The 12,839-nt window shown below is 44.3% G+C and overlaps 1 protein-coding gene across 1 annotated transcript in view; it reads right to left on the bottom strand.

Moving 5' to 3' along the window:
- Window positions 1-3,500: 3,500 nt before the first annotated feature.
- The window catches only part of LOC138078106 (phosphoinositide 3-kinase regulatory subunit 4-like), a 52,282-nt gene continuing 42,943 nt past the window's right edge, over window positions 3,501-12,839 (bottom strand). Inside the window, 4 exon segments of the mRNA XM_068970644.1 lie at window positions 3,501-4,018; window positions 5,915-6,125; window positions 6,856-7,043; window positions 8,971-9,172. Of these exon segments, the coding sequence (XP_068826745.1) occupies window positions 4,011-4,018; window positions 5,915-6,125; window positions 6,856-7,043; window positions 8,971-9,172 (609 nt within the window). The 3' untranslated portion in view covers window positions 3,501-4,010.

The raw sequence follows: 12,839 nt of genomic DNA, 5'->3' as shown, positions 1-12,839 counted from the left end.
CTGTTTTCCTAGAGTAGGGAGCTGTGCCAGCTGGTGCCCTCAGTTAAATATGACCACATCCCTGCTTCTAGAAGTTCCCTGGGCGCCGAGACTCAGGGCCTGGCACCTGGTGCGATGAGCAGCCACCGGGATGTTTCAAGTTCCACTTTGCTAGCTGGTCTGTACTCCGTGGGTGAGCTCACATTTTAAATCTTGCCAAGAGAGACATGCCCTTGAACTCTGCAATCCTGTCCCGCGATGTTGAAAGCTTAAAAGGGAGCAAACATTTTCTTATTTCAAAACCCAAAAGCAAATACTTCTGAGACTGTCTGAAGAAAGCTCCTTGGAATTAGCATCAATTACTCACTCTATGTGGAGAAGGAAATGGCAACCCACTCCAGTATCCTTGCCTGGGAAATTCCATGGACGGAGGAGCCTGGCAGGCTGCAGTCCACAGGGTCACAAAGAGTCAGACACAACTGAGCAACTTCACTTCACTTCTTCACTCACTGTATGATGAAAGAGCCACGTGTACACGAACGCTCTCGAGGAGTGTTTGCTGGGAAGAGTGCAAACAGAATTCGAGAGCCAGATGGCTAGTAGGAACATAAAGACAGACCTGAAGGTGGGAAATGGTGTTCCTTTGCCATAGGAGTTGTTGGATCTTGAAAAACTCTATGGTTTTACCAGGAGCTTGTAACATGATCTAGAAAATAGTTTCACAAAGGTCATTAAGTAAAGTAAATGGGAAACGGCACCTAAAACTTGGCAGGGAATTACATGTTTTTCTGACTAGGTTAGCGATATACATGTTCTTTATGGAACATGTGAAAATAAACATATGGTATGCAGAAGAAATAAAAACTCACACACGCGTTGTATCAAGGCTAATTATTTTCTAAGGTGTGTGTACATATATCTATGTATTTTGTTTTTCCACAAAATTGTATTTAGGCTCTATTTGTATTTGTCCTATGCTTTTACACTGAATGTAATCATATTTTCTATTGTAATATCTGAGTGGTTGTCTCCCTTCGATACCTAGAGCAAACATAATATTTCTTTGAAATGTAGGGCTATTTCAAAACATTTATGTGAATTTTCCAGTTTACTGTAAAACATCCATTCAATACAAAAGATGTACTGAATAAATAAAATGTAAAATTAATATTGTTGCAGTTGAGTCGCTCAGTTGCATCTGATTCTTTGAGCCCCCGTGGACTGTAGCCTGCTAGGCTCCTCTGTCTGTGGAATTTCCCAGGCAAGCATATTGGAGTGGGCTGCCGTCTCCTGCTCCAGGGGGTCTTCCCCACCCGAGGGCGGGAGCTGCACCTCCTGCAGTAGCAGATCCTTCACCACTGAGCCACTGGGGAAGCCAAAGGGAAGTGAGAACCCACTTTTATCAGAGAGATACGTGTGTAAAGGACACAACAACACAATAATTGCCGCATCTCTACAGAAGTAAAAGACGCTGTCTTCCTGTACTTCTTGAAATCTTAGTTTTACGTCACTTAAACACAAGTCTACTTACCACAAGTCTAAGAAGTTTTGTTCAGTTTTTGATAGCATTTTTAAATATTCTATGTCCCTGGAAAAGATTCCGTGGTAATTTTTCATACACACAACTTTCCTGACGAGACACACACACGCACACACAACCAGTCTGGGAACTCCGGGGTCATAAATCCCACGCTGGAGGAGGTGACTTTCCTGAGAAAAATGACTCTAATCCAACTCTAGAGTTGCTTTGAGGTGCTCCTTTACTAGACGAAAGTTTATCAATTTACAGGAAAGCATAAAAATCAATAGGGCATTGTTTTTTCATTGACAATTTTTCTCCACTGCATTTCATATGTGGTTTGGGCATCCCTGAGTCGGGAAGATCCCCAGAGAAGGAAATGGCAACCCACTCCGGTACTCTTGCCTGGAAAATCCCACAGATGGAGGCTACAGTCCACGGGGTCGCAAAGAGTTGGACACAACTGAGCAACTTCGCTTTGGGCATTTGGCCTGTGAGGTGAGTCACCATATGGCAGATGACGAGACACAGAATCATTCAGAAACAGGCACTCGTGCTGGACACAGCAGGTGCTCTCTGCAGTCTCCCACGGTTGCTCCTTTATACTACACGTAATAAAGTCACTTTCTAGGTATGTGTGTGGAATTTCTAAACGGAATGAAATCCATCAATCCTCCTCCCCTCCCCCTCCTCTTCCCCTTCCCCTCCTCTTCCCCTTCCCCTCCTCCCCCTCCGCCCCCTCGTCCTCCACCCCTCCTCCCCTGCCTCCCCATCCTCCTCCTCCTCCCCCGCGCCCTGTCTTCATCGCCTCCTCCCTCCTCCTCCCATCCTCCCCCTCCTTGTCCCCTCCTCCCCCTCCTCCTCCACCTCTCCTCCCATCCTCTCTCCTCGTCCCCTCCTCCCCCTCCTCGTCCCCTCCTCCCCCTCCTCGTCCCCTCCTCCCCCTCCTCGTCCCCTCCGCCCCCTCCTCGTCCCCTCCTCCCCCTCCTCGTCCCCTCCTCACCCTCCTCGTCCCCTCCTCCCCCTCCTCGTCCCCTCCTCCCCCTCCTCGTCCCCTCCTCCCCCTCCTCGTCCCCTCCTCCCCTCCTCGTCCCCTCCTCCCCCTCCTCGTCCCCTCCTCCCCCTCCTCGTCCCCTCCTCCCCCTCCTCGTCCCATCCTCCCCCTCCTCCTCCTGTAATCATACCCAGTGTGTCTGGCTCCAAAGCCACTATGCCAAGGTCACAGCCAGGACAGTAAGTCACACTGCCCTTACCCACAAATGGGTGGCCAGAAATACCAGGGACGTGGGGATTAGCACTCAAAACCTCCTCTCCTCCCCCAAATTCAAATATCTTTTATTTTCTTTCCAGAACTCACTTTACACAAATGTGTAAAATAGGGCTGTTTATGAGCACACTGGCCTTCCTAGGTGGCGCAGCAGTAAAGAATCCACCTGCCAATGCAGGGGACACAAGACAAGGCTTTGATCCCTGGGTCAGGAAGAGCCCCTGGAGGAGGAAACGGCAACACACTCCAGGATTGCTGCCTGGGAGTTCCCATGGACAGAGGATCCTGGCGGCTACAGTTCAAGGAGTCAGAGAGAGTTGGACACAACTCAGTAACTGAACATGCAGGCCCATGAGGACATTCGATTTAAGCTGAGGTCTTCCATGCTGACTTGCTTCTGTCATAACCTGCAAGGATATGTTCTTTCCTTTTACAGAATCCCTTGCATCAGTTCACTGGACCAATCTTTACCTTTTCTCCTGAAAGTAAAATTCAGGAACACAGACATGTAGTCAGGATTTACCTATGACAGATGAAGTCCAAAATAGGATGTGCTCAGGCACTCAGCCAAGTCCGACCGTTTGCAATCCTGTGGACTGTAGCCCTCCAGGATCCACTGCCCACAGCATGTTCCAGGCAAGAATACTGGAGTGAGAGGCCATTTCCTCCTTCACAGGATGTGCCCGACACAGGGATCGAACCTGAATCTCCTACCTTGGCAGCGGACCTTTTTTACTGCTGAGCCACCTGGCAAGTCCTGAATAGGAGGGTAATCAGCTAAAGCCCTGGGCTATGGCTCCTTTCCACCTCCGGCTGGCGGTGAGTGGATACAGAAGTGGGAGTGCGTGATGGTGCCCCCTGGTGTCTGCGTCCTGTCTGGAACTCCTACAGAGGGGGCTGCGCTTCTAGATTCAGGACCTGGAGTGTTCCACAGGGCATGTCCGCAGGCACAGCACCGGAGATGATGGTCATCTGAGTTAAATTCACCCATTCCAGTCCATCTTCGTTCACTGATTCCTAGAGTATCGATGTTCACTCGTGCCATCTCCTGTTTGACCACTTGCAATTTACCCTGATTCATGGACCTAACATTCCAGGTTCCTGTGCAATGGTGTTCTTTACAGCACCGGACTTTAGTTTCACCACCAGTCATATCCACAACTGGGAGTTGCTTCCGCTTCGGCGTAGCCTCTTAATTCCTTCTGGAGTTATTTCTCCGCTCTTCTCCAGTAGCATAATGGGCACCTACCAACCTGGAGAGTTCATATTTCAGTGTCATATCTTTTTGCAACCAGAAGTCAATATAGTAATGTAAAGCAATCATCCTCCAGTTAAAAATAAATACTTTTTTAGAAAAAGCTATACTGAAGGATCTATGCCTGCTGAGTAACAACGTCATCTTAAAATCAACTCATTTCTTTTACCAAGAAACAAACCGGAAACCAAGACCATTGCCAAACCTGGCATAGTCAACAGAAAAACACCATTCCCCCTGCATCTCTAGCTCACATGTGTGGAAAGAACAGCTGAATGCGATTTCCAGGGAGGATATGCTGGATTTGAGAATACTCAAAAACACTCTGCCATGAAGTCTACATAATAGAGCAGGCTAGGTTGAACATTTCCCCCAAGAGAAAATCTATTTCACAAAACCACTCAAGTGTGGAAAGAGAAAACATCAAAAGTCCAACAGTCATGGCACATTTCATGAACCACAAAATCTGATACCTTTTCTGGGATTACAGAAGAAAACGTATAGCTTCACTGAAGTATAAAATGCCACTTATAAAGACAGATTCTATAGTCAAATAGACAGTGTGTGATCGACAGTTTTTGTTTCTAAAGCCGGACTGATAAACCATATTGAACTGTATTTTAGAAACAAACATTCCAGGGTATTTATTTTCTTAAAAGAAAAAAAAAAACATTATGTGACTCAAAAGGCCACTTATTAAGATTTCTGAAGTCTTTAAATCATTGGTCTCCACTGGCATTTTTCCTACACTCACAATGGAAGTCTGTGGGAACTCATGTGGTTTTTCAATCTCTACCCAATACTTTGGCCACCTGATGCAAAGAACTAACTCATCTGAAAAGACCCTGATGCTGGGAAAGATTGAAGGCAGGAGGAAAAGGGGATGACAGAGGATGAGATGGTTGGATGGCATCACCAACTCAATGGACAAGAGTTTGAGCAAGCTCTGGGAGTAGGTGATGGACAGGGAGGCCTGGCGTGCTGTGGTCCATGGCGTCGCAAAGAGTCAGACACAACTGAGCGACTGAACTGACTAACCCATAAGCATATATTTCATCTCAGTTTTCAAGATACATTTTTATCATTAAAATCTATACAGAAACTCATTAAAAATGTTTTTAAAAATCTGCCAATCCAGTATCACAGATGAGCTCCATCACATAACACTGGGCATGTCTGTTAACACAACTGAGCCATAATTTCCATCTGAAATCTCTCTTAAGTTTCTCTAAATTTTATCAGAATACGGAAGTGTTTTTCCAAAAATCTTAATGTTGATGATTGCTGAGTGATGGTTGGTTATAGGTGATTTTGGTTTATTTTTAAAGCACTCATTATTTTCCAAATGTTTCTACCTAGTTTTTAAAGAAATTCATAGCTATCAAACCCTTCAGAAGTTGAATGCCAGAGTTTACTCGAGGAAGTCTGACATTTAGTGAGAAAGTGGCATGACACTAAGCAGGCAGGTAAAACCCAGCACTACCAATGGGGAACATGGGCCACCGACAAGTGAGAACAGTAGATGACAGGCCTACAGGCACTGCCAGAGCCGAGAAGACCCGAACTCCACAGGCACTGAGCTGGCATTTCTCACTTCTCGGCTCTTCCTGTGGGCTTTCTTTTGTATATATATGTATACTTAGGTTGCATCGGGTCTCAGGTGCAATATGCAGGATCTAGTTCCAGGACCAGGGAGCAAACCTGGCTCCCCTGCACTGGAAGTGTGGAGTCTCAGCCCCTGGACCACCTGGGAAGCACATTAGGGATCGTGGGCTTTCAAAGTGACAGCTCTGTGATCACTTCCTCTGCCAGTAACTGTCACCAGTTTCTTCCACTGGATTCCAGGCCCAGGCACCCGGGCTGGAATACCACCGCCCCTCAACAGCACACGCACCAGGTGGTGGGGGTTTACTCTCCCACTCGGCGTTTTCCATCATCTGCTTAGCTATCCTCTCGGCACTGCACCGCTCCGGTTTCTGCTGTATGAGCCGCTGAAGCTCAGCTTTACACATTGTGATCCGGATCTGGGAAGTGGACGGTAAAATTGTGCTACTGAAAACCTGTACTGTTGGTTCTCTATTTTGGACATTTGTCACTTCTGGAACCTGCAAAACCAAAAGAATAAGTATCTGTGTCATAAGTAAAGTCTGTTTCATGATTAAAATGTACCCACGTGCTCTCTATTTATTACACCAGACTTTTGTCCTTATTAATGTACCAATTTTTAAATCCATCTAAATACAGGGACATATTTTCTCAGTGAAAATCTAATTAAAATAAAGTTTAACCACTATTTCCAAATCTCCATATTTTAAAAACATTCTCAGTGTAGCAATAACAGTAAACAAAAATACTCATTAACTGAGACAAAGAAAGTGAATTTTAATTTATCAGTTGATTCAATTAAAATAGAATTGCCTAGGGAAGAATTACCGCAAATTCAAAAACTTACTTCAAAGATATCCAAATCATGACATTTCTCACACAGAGTAAACCTGGGACTTTTCTTCCCAGAAGTATTTTTGCTATTTTACAGATATAACTATGCTACAGTAAATGAAGAATAAAAGATTTTAAAGGTTCACTGCAGCCTAGGAGTAGAATCCTAGTTCATAATGACGTCTTCACCCCAGTTTCAGATCACCTTATTCGGTGCTTTCAATACTAGACTTCCCTTTGACTATGAAGATAAACTTCTCTTGCAAAGAAAAACGTCCTTCCTAAAAGACAAGTCACTGTACTGATTTTTCCAGTACAGTACACAGCCTTTCAACATCCAAAACAGTAGAATGAGATCCACAGACAAAAAGCGCGCTACTGCCGGGATGACAATACCTGCGGAGAAGTCGACAAAGGGACGCAGATAGCAGCGGAGGACTCGGAACGAGGCGGCTTCCCAGCCGGCGTCACCTCCTGATCACTCCCTTTAGGCAGGGCCTGCTGCATGCTCGGTGGCTCCAGAGAGCCAAACATGCTTTTCCACTCTTCATTGACATTTGAGTCTTGTTTCACATGCTTTCTAGCTATGAAAAAAGATCAGAATAATCTGAAGGAGCCTCTATGACAAATCCGTGCTTGTATTACTCTCTGCGTGCGTGGGGCAGAGGAAGGGGGACAGCACGGACTCATGAGCTATTGGTTCTTCATGAGGGCCGATTTACTTATATTCACAGAGAAGCATGGTAGTTCTCATTTCATCTCTAGGGCAGATGGACAGATGCACTTTCAGGAGTGTTAGAAATTAGACCTAACTGCTGCCTAGCTGTCCAAGGCTGGCTCAATTTCAAGGAACTACCTTATCTGAAGAACCAACAAAAAATATAACTTTTCCAAATGTCCTGACTACACTGATAAATATGACCTCTCTATATCCAGAGTCAGTTACATGGGGTGAAGAGAAGAAATAAAAAGTCATCTGCATTCTTATGCATATTCCTTCACAGGTCTGTCAGCGTTTCTATGAGAAATTTCCAGAACTGAAAACATAAGTCAAATAGTAAAAAAAAAAAATCATATTAATAATATGTTCCATTTATAAGCTCAAAAACAGTGAATTTAGTGAAAATGCTCATTCCCTGCCGCTTGCTGACACAAGCATCATCAGTCTTCACTAGTCACAAAGGCAGAGAATGGCATCTCGTTTCTATTTGCATTCATTTCATTGTTTACCTTTTAAATGTGAATTTCTATTCTATCACTTGTATGTTCAAATCCTTCACTATTTTTCTTTCTGGAGCTTGTGGTTTTCCTTATCAACTATATAAATGCTTTACATTTTATGGCTATAAATCAGGGGTCCCCACCCCCAAGTCGTGGCCGGTTAGGAACAAGGCTGCATAGCAAAAGGTGAATAGCCAGTGAAACAGAAACCAACCTCATCTCTCACCTGTGGAAAAATTGTCGGTCACTGGTGCCAAAAAGGTTGGGGATCGCTGCTGTAAACCGTTAATAGTTAAGTTGCAAACAGTTTATTCCAAGTTCAACAGTTAGAGGTCTTTTCTTTTTTGAAAGTAATTCATCAGCTGCCCTCAAAATCTGATACTAGAATGTTGTTGTTAGGTTGCTAAATCATGTCCGACTCTTTGCAGCCACATGGACTGTAGCTCACCAGGCTCCTCTGTCCATGGGATTTTTCAGGCAAGAACACTGAAGAGGGTTGCCATTTCCTTCTCCAGGGGATCTTCCCAACCCAGGGATCAAACCTGTGTCTCCCGCATAGCAGGTGGATTCTTTACCACCCAACCACAGAGAAAGCCCGATGCTGGAATATAAGGATTTTAAAAGGCATGTACTTGGAAGTGAGCATATCTCCAAAAAAGGTGCAAGGGAAGAATGCATGACATTTTAAAACCCTTACACAATCAATGTCAATGGCACAAGAGCCAACAGGTTTAAATCTCAAGACTGAAAATCATGAAAATTCCACGTACAGAGGAGCCTGGTGGGCTACATACAGTCCATGGGATCGCAGAGTCAGGCACGACGGTACGACTAACACTTTCATTTTAAAATCATGAATGCATCTCTCCTTTGCAAGACTATTCAATTCACTGGCCATTACCCACTAGTAACAAGCTAGGAAACTTCACCCTCGTTCTACATAGACTATTGACCTTGGCTTGGTGCTTAAAGGATTAAAAAATAGAATCTTGCCTTCAATCATATACTTCCACAGAGGCAGCCAGGCTTTGGAGTCAGACTTTGGATTGAATTCTGACTCCACACGTACAAATCCACGAATTTGGAAAGTTACTTAATTTCTCAACTGTACGTCCACTTCTCCACCTTTCCTCTCCCTAGCCTTCATGCTATTAAATATAAATGGAGTCATTCACTCACTGTATTTGAAAGCTCTATATGTGAGAAATGTGACTTCTTAGTTCCACTACTAAAAACTTATGCAACAACTAATAATAAGAAGCTAACACGCACACACAGAAATGTACTAACCTCGCTTGTCATCTGGTTCCTGTTTGGTTTTAACAAGATCAACTTGTCTCCCAGTTATACCTAAGGCTGCCAAATCAATTACACCTTTCTGACTACTGTCATGGAGATGACTCTGATCCACTATATTGGCCTTTGCTTTGTTAGATTTCATCATGAAGTCTTTCAGAGCCAAAAGGTTCTCTTCCTCTTCCTCTGTCATTCCCTAAAAACAAATAAAACCATATGTCCTACGTTATTTTGCAAGTCATAAGAGGCCTCAAAATGACTAACAACTGAGGGTCAAACCACTCAATTTAAAATTTAAGAGTCAGAACAGTAAAATGAAGCAAGCAAAGGCAAGAGAAAAAGAAATGATCAATACAGAACAACATTACTCTGATCTCCGAGGACACTTGCCCTCTATTGGGCATTTCTACTTGGTATCATGATTTATATCTTCACATTCTTTCTAAAAGGCAACATTCAAATATAATTCGCCTTTGAAATCTCCAAAGGACTTAAAACAGTGCCTGGTAGATCTTTAATCTATAACTGAATAAACAAACCTTCAGTATCTAAACAAAAATTCTGCAAGTACAGTATGAAGCCGAAGAAAGCGTGTGTACTGGGCCTTTGTCCCTAGATGTGCTGGAACATGTGGTGGGACTCTGCTGTGAAGGCACTCTGTGATACACACAGCACTCTGAGCATTCTGAACACACGCCTCATGGACTGACAGGCAAATGCAAGCAACACACTTGCATTCTTCAGGTAGCAGGAAGACTAGAGTCAGGCCGCTTCGGCTCAGATTCCAGCCGCACCACTTACAATCTGTATGGCCGTGCGCGAGCCGCCCACGGTCTCTGCGCCTCTGTTTACCTATGAGGATAATTACCAGCACCCATCTTTTAAGACTATTATAAAATTTCAGTAAGGTGATCCACATAAGACAAACCACTTCAAGTCAAGTGAAGTGAAGTCGCTCAGTCGTGTCCGACTCTTTGCAGCCCCACAGACTGCAGCCTGCCAGGCTCCTCTGTCTATGGGATTTTCCAGGCAATAGTACTGGAGTGGATTGCCATTTCCTTCTCCAGGGAATCTTCCCAACCCAGGGCTGGAACCCAGGTCTCCCGCATTGTAGACAGAGGCTTTACCCTCTGAGCCACCAGGGAAGTCCAATGAATACTCATTTAAATAATGAATTCGATGTGCAAAGGAAACATTCTGGTACTTGGAGCAGTTCTGCATTTTCTTGACTCTCCAACCTCCACAAACTCCTGTAGAATGTTTTGATTATGCAAATGGAAAAAGTAATCAAATGACAATTCCCTAAGGCCTCAATCTAAAATCCCTCTAAAACTGGAGCTTAAAGGAATAGTCACAATCCATTGGCACAAGAGGAGAATCAACTCGAGAAAGTCAAAAAGCTAAGAAATAGTGAAATAAAATAACATGAAAGTATAACACTTGTACAACATCCTTGACAAATTTTTGCCAATATTAACCTGAAATTCATTTATTTACATTTCTCCTAAAATCTGCTTAGACAATGACACAGCTAACAGTTCTCCTCTTTTTAGCCTACGTTTCAGCTCACAGGAAAGGACAGCTCTGCTTCAGTCCACACAAGGGAAGGCCAGAAAGAAGGCTGAGTGGAGAGACTCCCTGACCATGGAGCTCGAAACAGATTCTGCTCAGCAAAAGCAGCCAGTCACAAAAGTTACGTCCTGTGTGACCCCATTTACACGGAACACCCAAGACAGGCACACTCCCAGAAACACCGAGCTGACCCAGAGAGGGAGCGGCTGCTGACACACACGGGTGCCCCCTGCAGGCTGACGGAAATGTCCCGGGGGGCTTCCCTGGCAGCTCAGATGGTAAAGAGTCAGCATGCAATGCAGGAGACCCCCCTGGGTCAGGAAGATCCCCTGGAGAAGGGAATGGCTACCCACTCCAGTATTCTTGCCTGGAGACTCCCAGGGATGGGGCAGATTGGCAGGCTACATACTGTCTGAGTGTTCCCCCAAAGAGTCAGACACGACTCAGCAACTTCACATATTATAGAAAATGTTACAGAATTAGACAGTGGTGATGGTTTCACAACTTTGTGAATACACTAAAAACCACTGAAGTGTACGCTTTTAAACACTAAATGTCTATGAATTATATCTCAATTAAAAAAATGTTAGGAATGCATCATCAAAACACAAAGAAAAAACCCTGACAAGGACAATCAGCTCAGTTCAGTTGCTCAGTCATGTCCGACTCTCTGAGAACCCATGAACACCAGGCTTCCTTGTTCATCACCAACTCCCGAAGCCTGCTCAAACTCATGTCCATCGCATCGGTGATGCCATCCAACCATCTCATCCTCTGTCGTCCCCGTGTCTCGCCTTCCATCTTTTCCAGCATCGGGGTCTTTTCCAATGAGTCAGTTCTTCACATCAGGTGGCCAAAGTATTGGAATTTCAGCCTCAGCATCGGTCCTTCCAATGAATATTCAGTACTGATTTCCTTTAAGATGGACTAGTTGGATCTCCTTGCAGTCCAAGGGGCTCTCAAGAGTCTTCTCCAACACCACAGTTCAAAAGCATCAATTCTTCAGCGCTCAGCTTTCTTTATAGTCCCAACTCTCACATCAATACATAACTACTGGAAACCCATAACTTTGACAAGACGGACTTTTGTTGGCAAAGTAATGTCTCTGCTTTTTAACAGGCTGTCTAGGTTGGTCATAGCTTTTCTTTCAAGGAGCAAGCGTCCTTTAATTTCATGGCTACAGTCACCATCTGCAGTGATTCTGGAGCCCAAGAAAATAAAGTCTCTCACTGTTTCCATTGTTTCCCCTTCTATTTGCCATGAAGTGATGGGACTGGATGCCATGATCTTAGTTTTCTGAATGATAAGCTTTAAGTCAGCTTCTTCACTCTCCTCTTTCATTTTCATCAAGAGGCTCATTAGTTCTTCTTCACTTTCTGCCATAAGGGTGGTCTCATCTGCATACCTGAGGCTATTGATACTCCTCCCAGCAATCTTGATCCAGCTTGTGCTTCATCCAGCCTAGCCTTTCTCATGATGTACTCTGCATAGAAGTTAAATAAGTAGGATGACAATATACAGCCTTGACATACTTCTTTCCCCATTTGGAACCAGTCTTTTGTTCCATGTCCAGTTCTAACTGTTGCTTCCTGACCCGCATACAGATTTCTCAGGAGGCATGGAAGGTGGTCTGATATTCCCATCTCTTTCAGAATTTTCCACAGTTTATTGTGATCCACACAGTCAAAGCCTTTGGCATAATCAATGAAGCAGATGTTTTTCTGGGATTCTCTTGCTTTTTCGATGACCCATCAGAGGTTGGTAACGATCTCTGGTTCTTCTGCCTTTTCTAAATCCAACTTGAACATCTGTATGTTCACGGTTCACGTACTACTGAAGCCTGACTTGGAAAATTTTGAGTATTCCTTTGCTAGTGTGTGAGCTGAGTGCAACTGTGCAGTAATTTGAGCATTCTTTGGCAATGCCTTTCTTTGGGACTGGAATGAAAACGGACCCTTTTCAGTCCTGAGGCCCCTGCTCAGTTTTCCAAATCTGCTGGCATACTGAGTGCATTTGTTCGTAGTGATGCATCCTAAGGCCCACTTAACACTGCACTCCAGGACGTATGGCTGCAGGTTAGTGATCTCACCATCGTGACTATCTGGGTCTGAAGATCTTTTTTGTATTATTCTTCTGTATATTCTCACCACCTCTTCTTAATATCATCTGCTTCTGTTAGATCCACACTGTTTCTGTCCTTTATTGAGCCCATCTTTGCATGAACAGTTCCCTTGGTATCTCTAATTTTCTTGAAGAGATCTCATCTTTCACATTCTATCCTTTACAGCAAA

Source organism: Capricornis sumatraensis, chromosome 1 (assembly GCF_032405125.1).
Source record: "Capricornis sumatraensis isolate serow.1 chromosome 1, serow.2, whole genome shotgun sequence".
Classification (NCBI taxonomy): Eukaryota; Metazoa; Chordata; class Mammalia; order Artiodactyla; family Bovidae; genus Capricornis; species Capricornis sumatraensis.
This window is presented reverse-complemented; position numbering and strand designations above follow the sequence as displayed.